Here is a 16537-nt window from a genome sequence, read left to right on the forward strand (position 1 = left end):
GAAAGTCGAGGTCAGCGTGTATCGACCTCTCTCTCTTTATTTACCCCCCCCCAGCCTCCCAGTATCTCACCAGTGTTTACTACCAACTTGTCTTCCCCGTTTTGTTTGGACTGCAATTAAAAAGCAGCCAATCGGAACAGCCGGAAGGAGGGACCGTGCGCCCGGAGCAAGGCTGGCGAGGGCTGCCAATCACACCCCGGTTAACCAATCAACGGGGACGCACGGGGTAAACATCCGCGCGTCGTCGAGCAAGGGGGGGCGGGGGGGTGAGGACGGCGGGGGGAGTGAGAGGGCGGGGCTACACGGCCTGTCAGGGGAGAGAGAGAGATAGAGAGAGAGAGGTGGAGGGAGAGAACAAGCGAATGAGAGGAGAGGTTCGCGAGCGGTGCCGCGCGCTCCTCTGCTGGACTGTACTTGAACGGGAGTTTGCGGTTTGGCAGGTTTATACACATCAAAACAGAACAAAGAGAGAGGCTCCAGTGCTATAAAAGAAGAGAGAGAAAAGAATAAAGCGAGGGAGAAATCTCTGCGACTGAATTACAAAAGAGGAGAGGACGCTCTGCTAATGATTCTCACATCCACCCGGGACATAAACCAGGACTTTGTACATTGGGGACAATTCGCGAGGCTTTTTGTTTTCTCGCCTCCTCCAAAAGTTTGTTTGGGACGACTCCTGCTTTTCTCTGCTGAATATTTGAATTTCCTCCGTGAGAGAAACTTTCTGCGCGGACTGCACATGGTTTCAAAGGGCTTCTGAGAAACTGGATCTTTACTCGTGTGTGAAGTCGAATGTGGTAAATTCATGCGGATTTTATTCAGTTTTCTGTCGCCGCTCCCGAAGCTTTTTGGCGTCTTTTTACGCACGTCCATGGTATCTGGCAAAAAGCTGCTCATACTTTTAAAGTTTGAATAATTCATGAGATACAATTTACCCGCTCGAAAGAAGTGACTGTAGAAAGGGAGGGGGGTTATCCACAAACATATTCATAAGGGTTGACGGAATGGCCACCGCCGCTTCCAATCCTTATCTGCCCAGCAATAGCATCTTATCGTCCGGCTCCATCGGCCACTCTGACTCGGGAGGCGGTGGCATGCAGCCGGGCAGCGCTTCGGTTACCTCGGGCTCTGGGGGCTACCGGGGAGACCCCTCGGTCAAGATGGTACAGAGTGACTTTATGCAAAACGCGATGGCAGCGAGCAACGGGGGACACATGCTGAGCCATGCCCACCAGTGGGTGACATCCCTCCCGCACGCCGCCGCGGCGGCAGCAGCGGCCGCGGTGGCTGCAGCTGAAGCCGGGTCGCCCTGGTCGTCGAGCCCCGTCGGGATGACGGGCAGCCCGCAGCAGCAGGACGTGAAGAACTCCGGCAGGGACGATCTGCACACGGGCACCGCGCTGCACCACAGGCCCCCCCACTTAGCTCCACACCAGACGCACGCCGGGGCTTGGGGGAGCACGACTGCGGCGCACATTAACTCCATATCCGGGGGCCAGCAGCAGCAGCAGTCGCTGCTCTACTCCCAGCCGGGGGGCTTCACTGTGAACGGGATGCTGAGTCCTGGGAGCCAGAGCCTGGTGCACCCGGGCTTGGTGAGGGGGGACACCCCGGACCTGGACCACGGCAGCCACCACCACCACCATCACCACCAGCATCCGCACCACCAGCACCACGGCGGCGTCAATAGCCACGACCCGCACTCGGACGACGACACGCCGACCTCGGACGACCTGGAGCAGTTCGCCAAGCAGTTCAAGCAGCGGAGGATCAAACTGGGCTTCACGCAGGCGGACGTGGGCTTGGCGCTGGGCACCCTGTACGGGAACGTTTTCTCTCAGACCACCATCTGCAGGTTCGAGGCTCTGCAGCTCAGCTTCAAGAACATGTGCAAGCTGAAGCCTTTGTTAAACAAGTGGCTGGAGGAGGCCGACTCCACCACCGGCAGCCCCACCAGCATCGACAAGATCGCGGCGCAGGGGAGGAAGCGAAAGAAGCGCACCTCCATCGAGGTGAGCGTCAAGGGGGCTCTGGAGAGCCACTTCCTCAAATGCCCCAAGCCCTCGGCCCAGGAGATCACCTCCCTGGCGGACAACTTGCAGCTGGAGAAGGAGGTGGTGAGAGTTTGGTTTTGCAATAGGAGACAGAAGGAAAAGCGGATGACGCCCCCAGGAGTGGCACAGACGCCGGAGGATGTGTACTCTCAGGTCGGCAATGTGAGTGCAGAAACACCGCCCCCCTCCATGGACTGCAAAAGAATGTTCAGTGAAACATAGACAAATATTTTATATGAAATTAAACTGATTAGAACTCGCAGACTGTCTCCAGGATAGACTCTCTTTTTGATACTGTGATTGTGAGGGAATATGAATAAGACTGCAAATTGTGTTTATCTATTTTTCTCCAGAAAAGACAGAAACAAAACAAACCCTCTCCCCCCCTTTTTGCTCCCACCTCCCCCCACTACGAGCACCGTGTACCTTCTTCCAGGCCCTAACAGGTTCCTTCTGCTTTTTTCTTTCAGGGGCATTTTTTAGTAGATTACTTAAAAGATGCAAGTGAAGCGAGCGACCAGAGGGTGACAACCACAAGTTCATTCCACCAGGTAATTTTGGCGCATTGAAAACACACCGAGAGGAAACCAAGTATTGTTTTTTTTTTTATGCCTTTTTCTCTCCTCCCCTGCAAAAAAATAACACTATTCCCTCCTCATGACCCTGTGTTTGATTGGAGAAACAAAGGAGCAGGCATTTTGTATATTTAGAAATGGGACTATAAACCGCCCTCCTCCTCCTCCTCCTCTTCCTCCTCTTCTTCAACAATAACAGAGGAGGAAAAGAACTGCACCAACGTGAAGAAGATCCACGAGGCTTCCATCAGCTCTTTTTAATCTCCTGTTTTTATTCCGAGGTGGATTGCATGGCTTCATTCACACACACACTCACACACACACACACACGCGCGCACGGTGGAATTGTGGATTTTTCTTTTTGCCATGTGGTATTTGCTCCTCGCGACAGAAGAGACACCAGGACCAGGACTGATCTCAAAGATCTCCTCGTGAAAACATTGATTTTATTTAAAAGGACTTTCGACGCCGCGTGAGTGGATTTTTTTTTTGAGGGGATTTTTTTCTTATTTTATTTTTTCTTCTTCCAACGAATAGAGAATAAGACATTTGAAAAAAAGAGACTTCAGCTGCACTTATTTGAGAAAAAGAAGCGCGTGTTGCCAGGTGTGACTGAGTGACGCTGCCCTTTCTAAGCAGTGTTCTTTGGTAGGTTTTAATAAACAAAACTCTGTAAAGCCGGCAATATAGATCACGAGATCAGATGCTGATCTGACCTATTTACTTTATATTTTTCATCAGAATGACTTGTTTTAATATTTTATTCGGAATACATATGAATTATTCCAAACGGTAATTTATTTCCCCCACCCCCTCCCCCCCACAGGAACTTGTGTAAGATGCTTTCCCCCCCTTCTTTCTTTTTGTTCTTGTTTTATTTCCATTTGTTGTTTTCTTATATATAAATATATTTTTTTGTTGTTGCCCTTATTTGTTTAATTTTGTATTCTCGTTTCAAAAGGAGCACAAATCATCCTGAGCTGACATTGACCGTTGTTAGGTAATAAGGGTATATTTTGATGTGATCATTTGATTGTAATTTAATTTCAGTAGTGGTTCCGTACGAGCTGATTGAGACACAATAAATTTGTTAGAATGAAATGCAGTCATCTTGTGTTCTGGAGTTTATATATTTTGTCGTTGTCATTGGGCTGGTTTTTATTTATTTATAATGTTTGTTGTTTTCTCTTTGTGCTGTTTTTAAAAGCTGCGAGTTTTATATTCTCTGCTCATTAGAAAAATATAAAAAGCTAAGCAAATGGTCTCTATCGAAAAAATACAAGGAAAACGTGTGATTATTTTTTATTTATGCATCAAAACGGCGTTAAAAACAAATATTACTGCAGATAAATGTTCCTCTAACTGTGTGAATGTCCCAGAGCTCGTGTCCTGCTGCTTGTTTACATCTGCAGCTTCCAGGCCTCTCACCTGCAGCCTGGACACGTGCACGGGCTGGATTATCATCTGAGCGTGTGCGTGAGGAGGAGCAATTCAAGTTGCACGAGGGAAAGAAACGCTGGGACGCTTGCGTGTTGTTATTGGGGGGGTTGAAGGTACAGAGCGTCCTCGCGTTATGTCATTTAGCTCCTGGTCCAGATTCTGCGTCACTGACACGCGCGTGACGACCGTGAACCAAAAGAGCTGAAACTCTGGATCTCGAACCGTGCGTGTGACACTCAGGTGCGCGCAGGTCCATAACTCTGATGTTGTTTCAGTATCCGGGGCACTGGGTCAGTGTGTGTGTGAGTGTGAGTGTGTGTTTGGGTGAGTTTGTGTTGTGTGTGTGTGTGTGTGTGTGTGTGCTCGGCCTGCAGAGCTGCAGTGACAGGCCCGAGATAAACCCTCATTTTAACTGGGCTCGTAAAGCGCTGATCTTCTGTTTTATCTGACTCTATTTAATAATTCTACACGACACAGCTCTGTGCATATATATATTTACTGTTATATATATTTATACGTGTAGTTTTTTATTTTACAACTGGACTATTTCCTCGTCACGGCTGCACGAGGCCGAATGGGATTCGAACTTGGCTGGACTCGCTTGTTCAGCAGAAGTCACAGAACGTGGCCTCGCGCTGCACGATTTGAATTTCGCGGATGATTTCCCGCACTAGTTGCTTAGCAACTGAATTCAATGATATAGAGAAGGAATCATTTTTCTTTGTCTCCATTAGTGGAAGTGGCAGCGGGGACGCGCAGGGCACCAGCGAACTTCACATCCGGCATCGAACATCCAGATTCAGATTCTAGAAACACTGAGATTCGGAGATTGTTCGAAATATAAATTATATTTATTTGTGTCCGTGCTGACAAACAAGAGACAGATTTTAAATGTTTGAATCTCGTGCACGTTGATTCTGAATTAAATCCACAAAGCTCAGATTCCTGCTGCCCTTTTATTTATTCACCAATAACCTGATCAGACACAAAACATAAGAATGAATGTAATTCAGAGGGAATTTAAAATAACACGTGCATTTATTTGAATTAGGGAAAACGCTGCAGCTGATTTATAATGTTTTGATCTCACGCACGTTGATTCCTGCACTAAACCCAACGACATGTGCGTTCACGTTCCTCGCGTCTTAAATCTACACACACGGAAATTTTCTCTTTCTTTCTTTTAACCGAGGGCGACACAAAAAGAAGAGTTTCAAATCTCATAATGGGTTTTGATCCGCCTATTCTCCGGCAGCTTTGCCTTTTTCCATGGCTCCTCACAAACCATGTTGGCAGCAGCGTGCATGTGTGTGTGTCTGTGTGCGTGTGTGTGTGTGCACTGGTACGTTCAGGGCCTGTAGGAGATCTGCAGCTCTCCTCCTGTATCGATTGAGGACGTCAGTGTCTCATTAAAGCAGCTCGTTGTCTCTGAGACCTGTAAACGCAGCACCGAGCTGAGCCATAAAACTTTTAACGTCTTAATTATTATTAATATTTCACCAGGAGCTTTTTCTCTCAGTCACAGACTTCACCTGCAACCGCTGAGAACTAATACACACAATACAATCACATGTATGTTTATTTTTAAATAGATTCATAGAGTTTAAACTCATCTTTACTGTTTCTTTCCTTGAAACTGGTTTAAATCTGTAAACATACGAATTAAATCATATTTATTATCTGAGTAAATGCTTAGATTCGATTACAAAGTATAATAGACTGGTTTTAAATAGTTCTCAGTGTGAGTGTGTGTGTGTCTGTGTGCGTGTTGTGTGTGTGTTTGCTCCACGTGTCGGGTGCATGAATATGGATCAGCCTGTGCATGTTCTCCGCAGGGATCCTTCCCCTGGTTCCACGTCCACGCGGATTTATCTGCTGCAGAAAAAGACGCACAGGAAAAAATATATCCCCCTGTGTGTGTGCGCGTGTGTGTGTGTGTGTGTGTGTGTGCGCGCGTGTGTGTGTGTGTGTGTGTGTGTGTGCTGACTGTTCTTTCGTTTCTCTTATGCAGGTGATATTTTCGATTATTTATTATTTCTAAATATGCTATACTTTATAATATTTAGATGATTCACTTCAGCAAATGAAAACGTCCCACTTGCTTTAATGTAAATGTACATTATAGTTATTGTCACAAAGCGTCTAAACACACGTGAGAGTTGAAATTAAAATAGATTTTAAACAGAAATAGAATAAAGATCTAAATAGAGCAGATCCGGTTTCTGTTGTGGCAGCAGCGGAAGCAGAGGAAGAGGAGGATGAGGAAGAGGAGGTTTTTATAAGATGACGTGACTCTGGGGTTTCCTCTCTATAAAGAGGTCATGGTTTTTTGATGGATGGAGAGGTTTGTGTGTGTGTGTGTGTGGGGGGGGGGGTGATAAAGAGGTAAAGAGCTGCAGCTTCTACTTTTCTAAATAAACTATATCTCTATTTATTCTTTATTTAATTTTAACTTTATTTAAAAGTCTTTTAATAACAACACCAGTGATGTTCGTTAACTCTGATTCATACTTTTACACCTGAAACAATCTTCATTATTATTACTGATCATTTTCTTTATGGGTTTTAAATAAAGTGAAATTTAAAACTTCTGCAAAAAACATTTACGAAAATAGCTCCCCCAAAATAATAATTATAATAATTATAATGTTGATAATAATATAAATAATAATTTATAATGGTAATTTCTCTATATCTGTACAGTATAATAGTAAGTGTAACATATTTTTAAAGCTTGACACTTTTAAACTATGAATAATGTTTGAACTTTCTCTTTATTATAATTATTATTATTACTATTTACATTAACGTACAATCACGATGATGATTTGGGCGTGTATTAATTTATTTTATTCCACATACACACACTGATGTGTTGTAATAAGTCATAACACACACACAAACACACACGGATACAAAAATCTAAGTACACAACAGTATGTGTGTGAGTCTGTGTGTGTGGGTGTGTATGTGTGTGTGTGTGTGTGTTTGTTCTCAGGCTCATTTCCACGTGGTTTTATTTGCATTGAACTCGTTTTATTCATAAATGATTCACTTGGAAAACAAACCAGTTTTTATTTGTTTGGTTCAGAGACAGATTTTAAATAATGAAACTTCGTCTTCAAACCAGATAATTAATGAAGTTTGATCTCCTTATTTTCTTCTATTAAACCCATTAATTAAATACAATATTTCCATGGTTATTAATAATAATAAGAACCTGATAAACAGATCAAATCCACAGAAATGTTTCTCTCTCACAGGCGCTTCCCTGACCTTACAGCGCCACCCAGTGGACACATGAGCTCACTCCACACGTATTATCTCCAGGAGAATCGAACGCTTCAATCAAGGTAAATTAAATAAGGTGATGAAGATTTAGATTCAGTTTAAGTTTGCACATGATTTTAATGATATATTTATGGTTTATGAACTTTATTTTGAAAAAACAGGGATGAAAAAATAGTTTTTCTTTTAAATTAAAATAAAAGTTGTAGTTTCTGAACGGAAACAGCCAATGTGACTATAATTAAAATATGACTGTTGTATCAAATAATGCAGATATTGATTATACCCACAGCTATAAGAGGATTCACTCTATATGTAACACATTATTTTATTTTTATTCTTTACATCTGTCCTTATTAATCCTGATCTTCAGAAATAAAACTCTGAGGTGATTTTTTGATGATAAAAAACTGCTTTTAAAACGTTTCTCTATCTGATAAACAGTAAAATTAACACTTCATCCATCTCTTCAGGTATAAACAGTTAAAATTTGGCTGCAGCAGCTGAAGCGTTGCACTTTGTTACGACTCCTTTTGATAATATTCTGTTAAATAAGAAACATAAATCCAGATTATTTATCTTTTTTATCCGTCTATCGTACGTCTTACACTAAATTAAAATGTGTTGTTTTGTGTTAAAAAAGCAGGATCTCAGTGGCTGCTCTATTCAAAACTACATTCATCAGTTTTCTGCAGAACTCCGTTGTGCTACTTTCCCATTTCTACGTTTTCATTCCGTCTCATTTTTAGGGTCAAACACATGCTCAGTGCCCCCCCCCCCCCCCCCCCCTTCAGTATAAAAGAGGGCCTGGCCCTGCTTTGTCGGCTGCCATGGGACTCAGGAAGCTAGTTAGTGATCTTTCACATCTTCTCCACGTTGTTTGTTCTCGTGACTCGACGAGAGGCGGCTCATTCAGCCGCTGCACGTGGGTTTGGAAAAGGCCTTGAGCAGAAGCTGAGGATTCTGGGAGCTGAGGATTCTGGGAGCGGGGGATTCTGGGAGCGGGGCCACTGTCGGAATCCAGCCTCATCCCCGTGGGTCAGGTGACGACTCACAGAAATTATATCGTGTAGTCGAGTAAAAGTAGAAATAAAGAGGAATGAAACCAGAGAAACTTTTGAAAAGTGCATTATCCTGATGTGTTGGTTCACTGATGGTTTGTTCCACTTTACTCAGAACGCACAACTTGAACCTAACAACACTGTACATTTGTGTTTTTCCAATAAAAAACTTCCTTCCTCCTCCAGATGTAACATTTCCTTTTGAAATGCAGTGAAAAACATGCGTTTAAAGGAAGTCCCCCCCCCCCCCCCCCCCCCCCACAGGAACCTTCTCAGGACCTAGTGGCGTCTGTACATGAAGTCGTCTTTGAAGATGTTGCCCAGCGATAGTGAGAGAAGCCTGTGATCTAGAAACTTCCAGGTCCCTACCCATAATCCCCGTGCACCCGGGAATCGAACCCAGCTCCACCCCGCATCCAGCCGGGCCCGCGTCTCGCAGCGAGAGCTCGGCTGCTTCCAAAGCCTGGTGTCAAAAAGCTGGTCAGCATTTCAAAGGACTCCCGACGTTGGTGGAGGCCGACGCCCACAGCCGCCAACCAGCCGCTGCCAACCATCGCTGTTTACGCTGGCTCGGAGAACCGTCGAGTGAGGAGCGGGATCCAGACGCTGCCAAGGAAAGACTTACTAACCTCAAGAAAGAAGAAGAAGAAGAAGAGGAGCTCCTCCACAGACGAGCCAGGACGCACAGAGAGACCCAGGCAGATGTTGCTGGAGGACCAACATCTGCAGTTTGGTTCTTTGCTGTTGAGATCAGATCTGATTCTGAATCTGTTGTGACTTTCAGAGACGCTTCCTTCATCAGAGGGAATAAGTGTGAATCTGAATGTGCATCGATGTGGCTGATTGAATGGCTGCACACTTGATTTGTCCTGTGTGTGTCTGTGTGTGTGTGTGTGTGTCCGCAGCAGACGGATCGATAGTCAGGGAGGACAGGGACAGGGACGGGGACAGGGACAGGGACAGGGACGTGGACAGGGACGGGGACGGGGACGGGGACAGGGACAGGGACGGGGACAGGGACGGGGACAGGGACAGGGACAGGGACAGGGACGGGGACAGGGACGGGGACAGGGACAGGGACGGGGACAGGGACGGGGACAGGGACAGGGACAGGGACAGGGACAGGGACAGGGACGGGGACGGGGACGGGGACAGGGACAGGGACGGGGACGGGGACAGGGACGGGGACGGGGACAGGGACAGGGACAGGGACGGGGACAGGGACAGGGACGGGGACAGGGACGGGGACGGGGACAGGGACGGGGACGGGGACAGGGACGGGGACAGGGACAGGGACAGGGACAGGGACAGGGACGGGGACAGGGACAGGGACAGGGACGGGGACGGGGACGTGGACAGGGGTCGGACGGTCCTCAGGGGTCCACTGGTGACACCTCCTGCTGCAGCTCGCCGGCCGGCCTCCTGCTCGGGTCGTCTCTCCCAGCAGGCCGCTCCCTCTGGCAGCAGCTACCAAGGTGACAGCATGTCAGTGCAGTGGGGGGGGGAGGTGAGCGGGGGGGAGGCAGGCGGGGGGGAGGCGAGCAGGGGGGAGGCAGGCGGGGGGGGGGGGCCCAATGCATCACCAGCTCTGATGGGTTTGTCAATACTGCTTAGATCCAGAGGGAGCCGGCCCCGCCATGACAAATACACACACACACACACACACACACACACACGCACACACACACACACACGCACACACACTGGGCCCCTTCAGAGAGCCAGGACCAACACACACACACACACTTTTACCTGCAAACACAATATGTGCGCATACACATGTCTTTAGGTTAACGCCCACCGGTTCTGTTCCACGGCTTCACACTCAGACACAAACACACAAGAAAGACACAAAGAAACTCACGTGTGTTTACAATTACAAACACACACAACACTAAGTTGTTTTTGTCGTGTTAACCGACTGATATCCTGGAAACTTTAACCACAACTCAACACAACTGGCACCAACAAAAACAACTCTGAGCAGCTGAATGGAATAGTCCACCTTGTGGGGACCTCTTATCCCTGAGTGAGAAGAACAGATAATAACGAGAGTGACACCTTCTGTAATGTTGTGTTGTGGTTCCAGTTACAACAGATTCACGTTGAGGCACAAAAAGAAATCACATGACTTTAATTTCACTGGGAAACCACAACTGGAAACCTGCCTCCACCATCAGCCTCCACTGAAGCTTCAACTGGAAACCAGCTCTGAGCAGGTTGGAGTTTCTCGTGTGTTCGTTCTGGAGAAGTCACCACCTCCATGGCACGATGATGATGATGATGATGATGAAGATGATGATGACGTACTTTCTGTGTAAACACCTGTCGAACATGCACGTAAACACTGACACGTGCGTTTCTGCTTTGAAACACACACACATATCTGCATGTGGATGAATTATTAATCTCATTTACACATATGGGGATAAAAGCAGCAGAGGCAGGAAGCAGGCTCGGGCCACCTGACTCGCTGTCTCATTAACCAGAGAGAGAGAGAGAGGGGGACTGGAACAGCAGCCGCTTGGCTCAAAGGCTCCGGCGGTGTAACCATTCCTAGGCCGTGGATTTAATAGATTACTAATGATCGGCCACAAGGTATTTCCAAGTTACACATTAGAGGCCGGTGCCCAGAACGAGATCATTTGCTAATCCGATCATTCTCACCTCGCTCCGATACGTGATTGAGAGCGTGTTGGATCCGTGTTGTGGCTGAAGTGGAGGGGGGGGGGGGGGGGGGGGGGGGGGGGGGGTGGGGGGGGGGGGGGGGGGGGGGGGGGGGGGGGTATAAGCACAGTAGGGCAGAGGAAGGTGTGAGGATCCAGTGAGCGCTCCTGACTCCTCGCTCCTCCATATCGAATCTGACCAATCCTCTTAGCGAGTCAGAGCTGAGCTGCACCTTCTCTGGAAAATACTCCTTTTTCCCTCAGTGTTTAAAGCCTGAGGAGGAAGAGGAGGAGGAGGAGGAGGAAGAGGAGCGAGGGGAAAAGTCTTATGAGCTTTGAGGGAGCAGCTCATACCTCCAACACCTACTGTGCATTTCTCACGGTTACAGGTTCACACGTGACCTCGGGGCAGGACATTGTCCAGGTCAGGTGCTGCCCCGGCCCCACCCCCTCGCCTGGAGAACGAGTCTGACCCGGACAATGTCCTGCTTCAGATGTGAAGACAGGAACTCCAGAGAAGGTCCGGACCCTGTGGTTCTGAGTGGCTCCTCTTCCTCCTCCTGAGATATTTGTTTTCTTCCAGTGTTAGAAACCTCATCAACACGTCCACTCGCTCGCTCGGCGGTTTCCTGCTGTTTTTTGGCCTTGACCTTTGACCTCTCGGACACAGCCCCTCCAGACGGTTTCAGGAACACGTCTGGACCTCAGCAGCAGAAGATTCTGATTGAAACAATCTGCGGCGCCTTGATACTCGTCTCTGCGGCGGCGGAGCACAATTTACACATTAGCAAACACAGAGGTTGCTTGCTCTCAAACACGGGCGCCGTGCGAATGGCTTCCGCCGCCGTTTAAAAGCTTTGCTCACTGAAATAAAAGTAATTAATTGGTGTTATACACCAAGGACATAATTATCTTTTCTAGTAACTGGCACATATTTAATTACCAGTAATTGTTCCCCGAGCCTTGTTCAAAAGTGTTGTGCGCCAGACAGTTCTGATATATTACACACTAATCCTGCACTTGATACTCAGTCAATTAGGAAATGTGTGTCAAAGACCAAGCATGTAAACAGCCTGGTGGAACACACGCGTCCTTTGGAGACGTGGCGTCTTCCTGGGCCTTCGCCGGCTCCGCCCCCCCCGCTCTGCACTGTGTTCTAACTCCTCCCCCAGGTGTTAAAGCCTGCCAGGTCGGACGAGAGGCATTTGAGAGCATTTCCCAACAAAGGCCACAGATACTGATTAACACGGGCGGGGGGGGGGCTACTTTTCCAGCCATTTAAAAAGCATCAGGAGCTAAATTTACTCCCCTGTGCCTCGGGGGGTGCGGGGCCAGAGGCTGCCGTGGGGCCCTTGAACATGAGAACAGGGTTTAATAAGTAAACAGGCAGAGAACAGGGCTTGTGATCAGGGCCCTGTTCGCCCGGCCGAGCCCCTGGTACGCCACCAGCTGATTAGCCCTGCCGATTGTACCTGGTAATTGCAGTTCCTCGACCCCCTCCAGGCAAATATTAGATTTTAGTGGTTTAACCTTTCCAGTCGTCAGAGCGGTTAAATGGCCCGACCAGATGTGAAGGAGCCCAGCAGTGGTCTGAGCCCGACTGATCAGCAGGAGGAAGAAAGCTCCCAGATTGAACCTTTCTCTTTCTAATATCAGTTTCCTCCCGGGCTGATTTCTCTCAGCGGTTTGCTTCCCTGAGACCTCCTCCGATTCTTCTCCCCTCTGATGTCAGGTCACAGGCCAGACGTATTATTTCAAATCAGCCCAGTCACAGTCATTAGCAGGGGACAAGTGATCAATGACGAGATCCATGGCAGATATTAACCCAGCAATCAGTTCCTTCAGCTCAATCACTCCAGCAATTTGTCAGCTGATGAAGGGCAACACATCCATCGCAGCAGGTTTACCCACAATGCAACAGGAGGGAAACTGCTGCTTGTTTACTCACTGCACTTTCTACAGGAGACGGAATCTGTCTCTCGGTCCCTCAAACCCGGTCCCTCTGGATAAGAAGCTCTACTCTCTAGAGAATCCCTCTTGGTGCTAAGGCAGAGATTGATATGCGTCCAGACGAAATGGAAACAATATGAAAACGCCCCAGATATGTAAATCTCCCCGAGGCGCAGAGCAAACAGCTGCGTCTGGTTCTCTGCAAACCTCTGGAGTCGCTGCAGCCAGAAGGTCAAAGAACACGACTGGACCAAAACACCAAATAAACCTCGGCCCCTGTTTGAAAACACCTGATGTATTATCTTAAAACCCAAAGTGTGTATCTGTGTATATGTGATTGTTTCCATGAGGGTGTAACGTGTTCACGTTTGCCTGTTTGAGTCTGTCGGCCTTCAGGGAACCAGCGAGGCCTTTTGGGAACATCACCGCTCAGACAGGACGGGACGAGGATGGCGGAGGGGCCACGGAAGTTTTTCTTGGGTCAATCCAGTTTCCAGAGATCTCGGGTTTCCCCCTCGGATCCGCGTCCTCTTCCTCCCCCGACGAGCGTCTCCCGGCCCCCGTTCACCCCGTGTAATGGTTTCCTTCCTCCCCCGAGCACCTCGTCTGAAAAAAGAGTCGGATGGAAGACGGGGAGGGAAATAGTCCTCGTTTCATCCCGGCGATGGACTGAAGTAACCCTTCAGATGGAGAGGAAACCCGATCCTGCCTGCAGCTCACTGGGAAGAAGGGGGGGCAAAGTGGTTCCATGTGAGGGATGGAAGTGAAGTCTGGGAAAGACAGGGATCGACACCCTGAACACCCTCCCTCCTCCGTCCCTCCATCCCCAGACTCCAACCACCTCACAGGATCCCATCCTCAGGTCTGGAAACAGGGAAGTGGGCCTTATCGCCCCAGAGATACCAGTCTGCTCTCTGTCGCTGGGATGAGCTCAGAACCACGCTGGGAACATTCCCCCCCCCCGTTTGATTTATGTTCTGGAGGAGCTGGAACCCACCAGGCCCCTCTGATCACAGAGAGAGTCGTGAGTCAGCTCCAATCGGAACCAGATACACAGCTCTAAACTTTCAACCAGCTACTGGGGATGTGAACCTCCACAGTTACAGAAGGTTAAAGTGAGATGAGACTTACAATCTGTCATTTAGTTCCATCTGTTTCACTTTGTTAATGTCCGAGTGGTCGGTGCCGGTTCTGTTTGTGTCGTGGTTCTTCTCCTCAGCTGTTCTTCTCTGTTGTTCTGGGTTTTCTCTTCTCCTCAGGGCTGTAGATCTGTATTAGCTTCAGTCACAGTGTTTGTTCTGCTCCAGCTGACTCTTCTCTGTTTTAACATGAAACCCTCTGGAGCTGCTGAGACCCCCACCCCCCCCAGAGCCGTAGATAGACATCTATGGCCAGCGCCCGATCTGCTGCACGCTCCGCTCATTTCACGCGCTGCCAGAAGTGCTTTGTAATTATCCTGATATTGATGAAGGCTGATTCCAGCAGGTAATCGCTGGCAGTTCAGCTGTTTTCCTACATCTCAGCAAAATGTCTCTATCCATTACCAGTGGCAAATTAATTTCCACTCAATGACCACACTTGTTGATAATCCGTGAACCTTGTGTGTGTGTGTGTGTGTGTGTGTGTGTGTTTGTGTTTGTGTTTGTGTGTGTGATAAGGAATCGTTGACAGTCTGAGACGCAGTACTGAACTGGGTTTACCTCACACAAAGTCACTGGGTGTTAGTTTACATACACACTGGTAATTAAAGTGACCACAGACACATTACTACAAATTCAGAGTAGTATTACTATTTCCTGTGTCGTTATTACTACATTAAATACATAAAATAAATGGTAATGAATGGTTTTAAAACAAGGGTAAGACTAAAATTAAAATATAAATATGTATATATAAAGATTGAAATAGAAATTGAATCAGAAATAGACAAATAATACGTTTCATTGTGAAAACAGGGAATTAAACCTAAACTTACAACTTCACGTCAGAGCTTGTTTTTATTCCTAAGATGCTGTGAATGACCAGTTACACTTAAATGTGCCTTTGTGCTGCATTGTGGGGAACTGGAGATCCTTCCTCCGCGGCATTAAGGGTAAATAAATGTGCTTTAAAAGAGTAAATGAGCTTGAGCGAAGTGGCCCTTTGAGGCCCCGTGTTTGTGGAGCCACCATAATGGATTCTTTAGAGCCGTGAACGGTTTATAGGCATGACAGCCATGTTTCAGCACGATGGGCTTATCCCTACGCACGGCGCTAAGGATATTAGGGAATCAGCGTAAAGCAGCATGGAAATGATGACTGGAGCAAAGCCTCCGCTCGCTGGCACCATAAGCCCTGGATCCTCCAGCAGCACTCCACGGCTGGGGAAGAGGGGGATGGAGCAGACTTGGCCCTGCTCCACACTGTGATACCCTCCATTATTTCCCGCTCCATCGCCGCTTTAGCCGCACAATTAGAAGGATGTCGCTCAATCAGGGGACGGGGCAAATTGAGAGGAGGTCGATGTCGTCTATTGTGGCGTTTTCCTTTCAGGGGAATCCTGGTGGAGATCTGCTGGAGCAGTTGGACGAGGGCCAGCTCTCTAACGCCTGAGCGACACAAGGTTCCCTAAGTTAAATCCCTTCTACGTGCACGTCACAGCTCTGGTGTCAGTGCAGACTCACAACCTTCACACCTCCTGACAACAAGGTGCAGCTTCTGTGAATCCTCCAGTCGTCCCAGTGGCGCGTTGCAGGGTTTACCTCCGACCACAGTGAACGTCTCCACCCGGGCCTCCTCGCCTGTCAGGGCCAGACCACAGCAGAGCCATGATTAATGTCCCACCTCTCACCCCCCACTGCGAATTAGAGAACGTGGGTCGAAACTATTTTTCTTGGTGAGCAGGAGCACGCTTGTGGCTAAAAACCGGGGCAAACACTGTTTATCATCTGCCTGACGACAGCCGTCCTCGGGGCAAATTACCCACGCGACCGTATCGACTGGCACGGGCCGGGAGTCAGTGCCCCTTCACTTTGATTAATCTGCCCGTGTTCCTGCTCCAACTCTATCAAAGTAATCTAAGTGAAGACACACTGCATTGATCTGTAAACACAGCAGAGTCCTGCACACACACACACACACACACACACACACACAGGAAGAGAGACCACAGTTTGTTGCATGAGCTCAAATCAGCAAACACCTTTTAAGAGTGGAAAGTGACATGTCAAATTTCATATATGAAGGTACTAATATCCAGCCTCGTTCAGTATAATGAAATAATCTTATATCAGAAATGAAGCCAAATATACGAGCGCTGCCATCTTGTGCTGATGGCGTAATTTCTGCTGATTTTCATCTTAATATTTGACAGTTTCAACGTAAAGGCTCTATAATTGAAATCCAAACTTTTCTGCTGTGTCTGTTTTTACAGTATAGTCACAAACAGGAAGTTGCTGTGGACGGTTTGTAATTAATTAAAAGTAAATACGGTTGTTTCTTCGCGATGGCTCAGGATTCGAGGAGCAC

The 16537-nt window shown here is 47.7% G+C and overlaps 1 protein-coding gene and 1 long non-coding RNA gene across 3 annotated transcripts in view; both read left to right on the forward strand.

Moving 5' to 3' along the window:
• The window catches only part of LOC133933619 (uncharacterized), a 113038-nt gene extending 101835 nt beyond the window's left edge, over nt 1–11203 (forward strand). For both annotated transcript variants that reach the window (XR_009912081.1, XR_009912082.1), the window contains exon 2: nt 11139–11203. This is a non-coding gene — a long non-coding RNA (uncharacterized LOC133933619). The remainder of the gene's footprint in view (nt 1–11138) is intronic.
• Nucleotides 415–3831, forward strand: pou3f3b (POU class 3 homeobox 3b). The gene is made up of 2 exons (XM_062380751.1): nt 415–2213; nt 2522–3831. The coding sequence occupies exons 1-2, from the start codon at nt 1002–1004 to the stop codon at nt 2618–2620; spliced, it is 1311 nt and encodes a 436-aa protein (XP_062236735.1). The 5' UTR covers nt 415–1001; the 3' UTR covers nt 2621–3831.
• Nucleotides 11204–16537: the final 5334 nt, after the last annotated feature.

The sequence above is a fragment of the Platichthys flesus genome, chromosome 22 (assembly GCF_949316205.1).
Source record: "Platichthys flesus chromosome 22, fPlaFle2.1, whole genome shotgun sequence".
Taxonomy (NCBI): Eukaryota; Metazoa; Chordata; class Actinopteri; order Pleuronectiformes; family Pleuronectidae; genus Platichthys; species Platichthys flesus.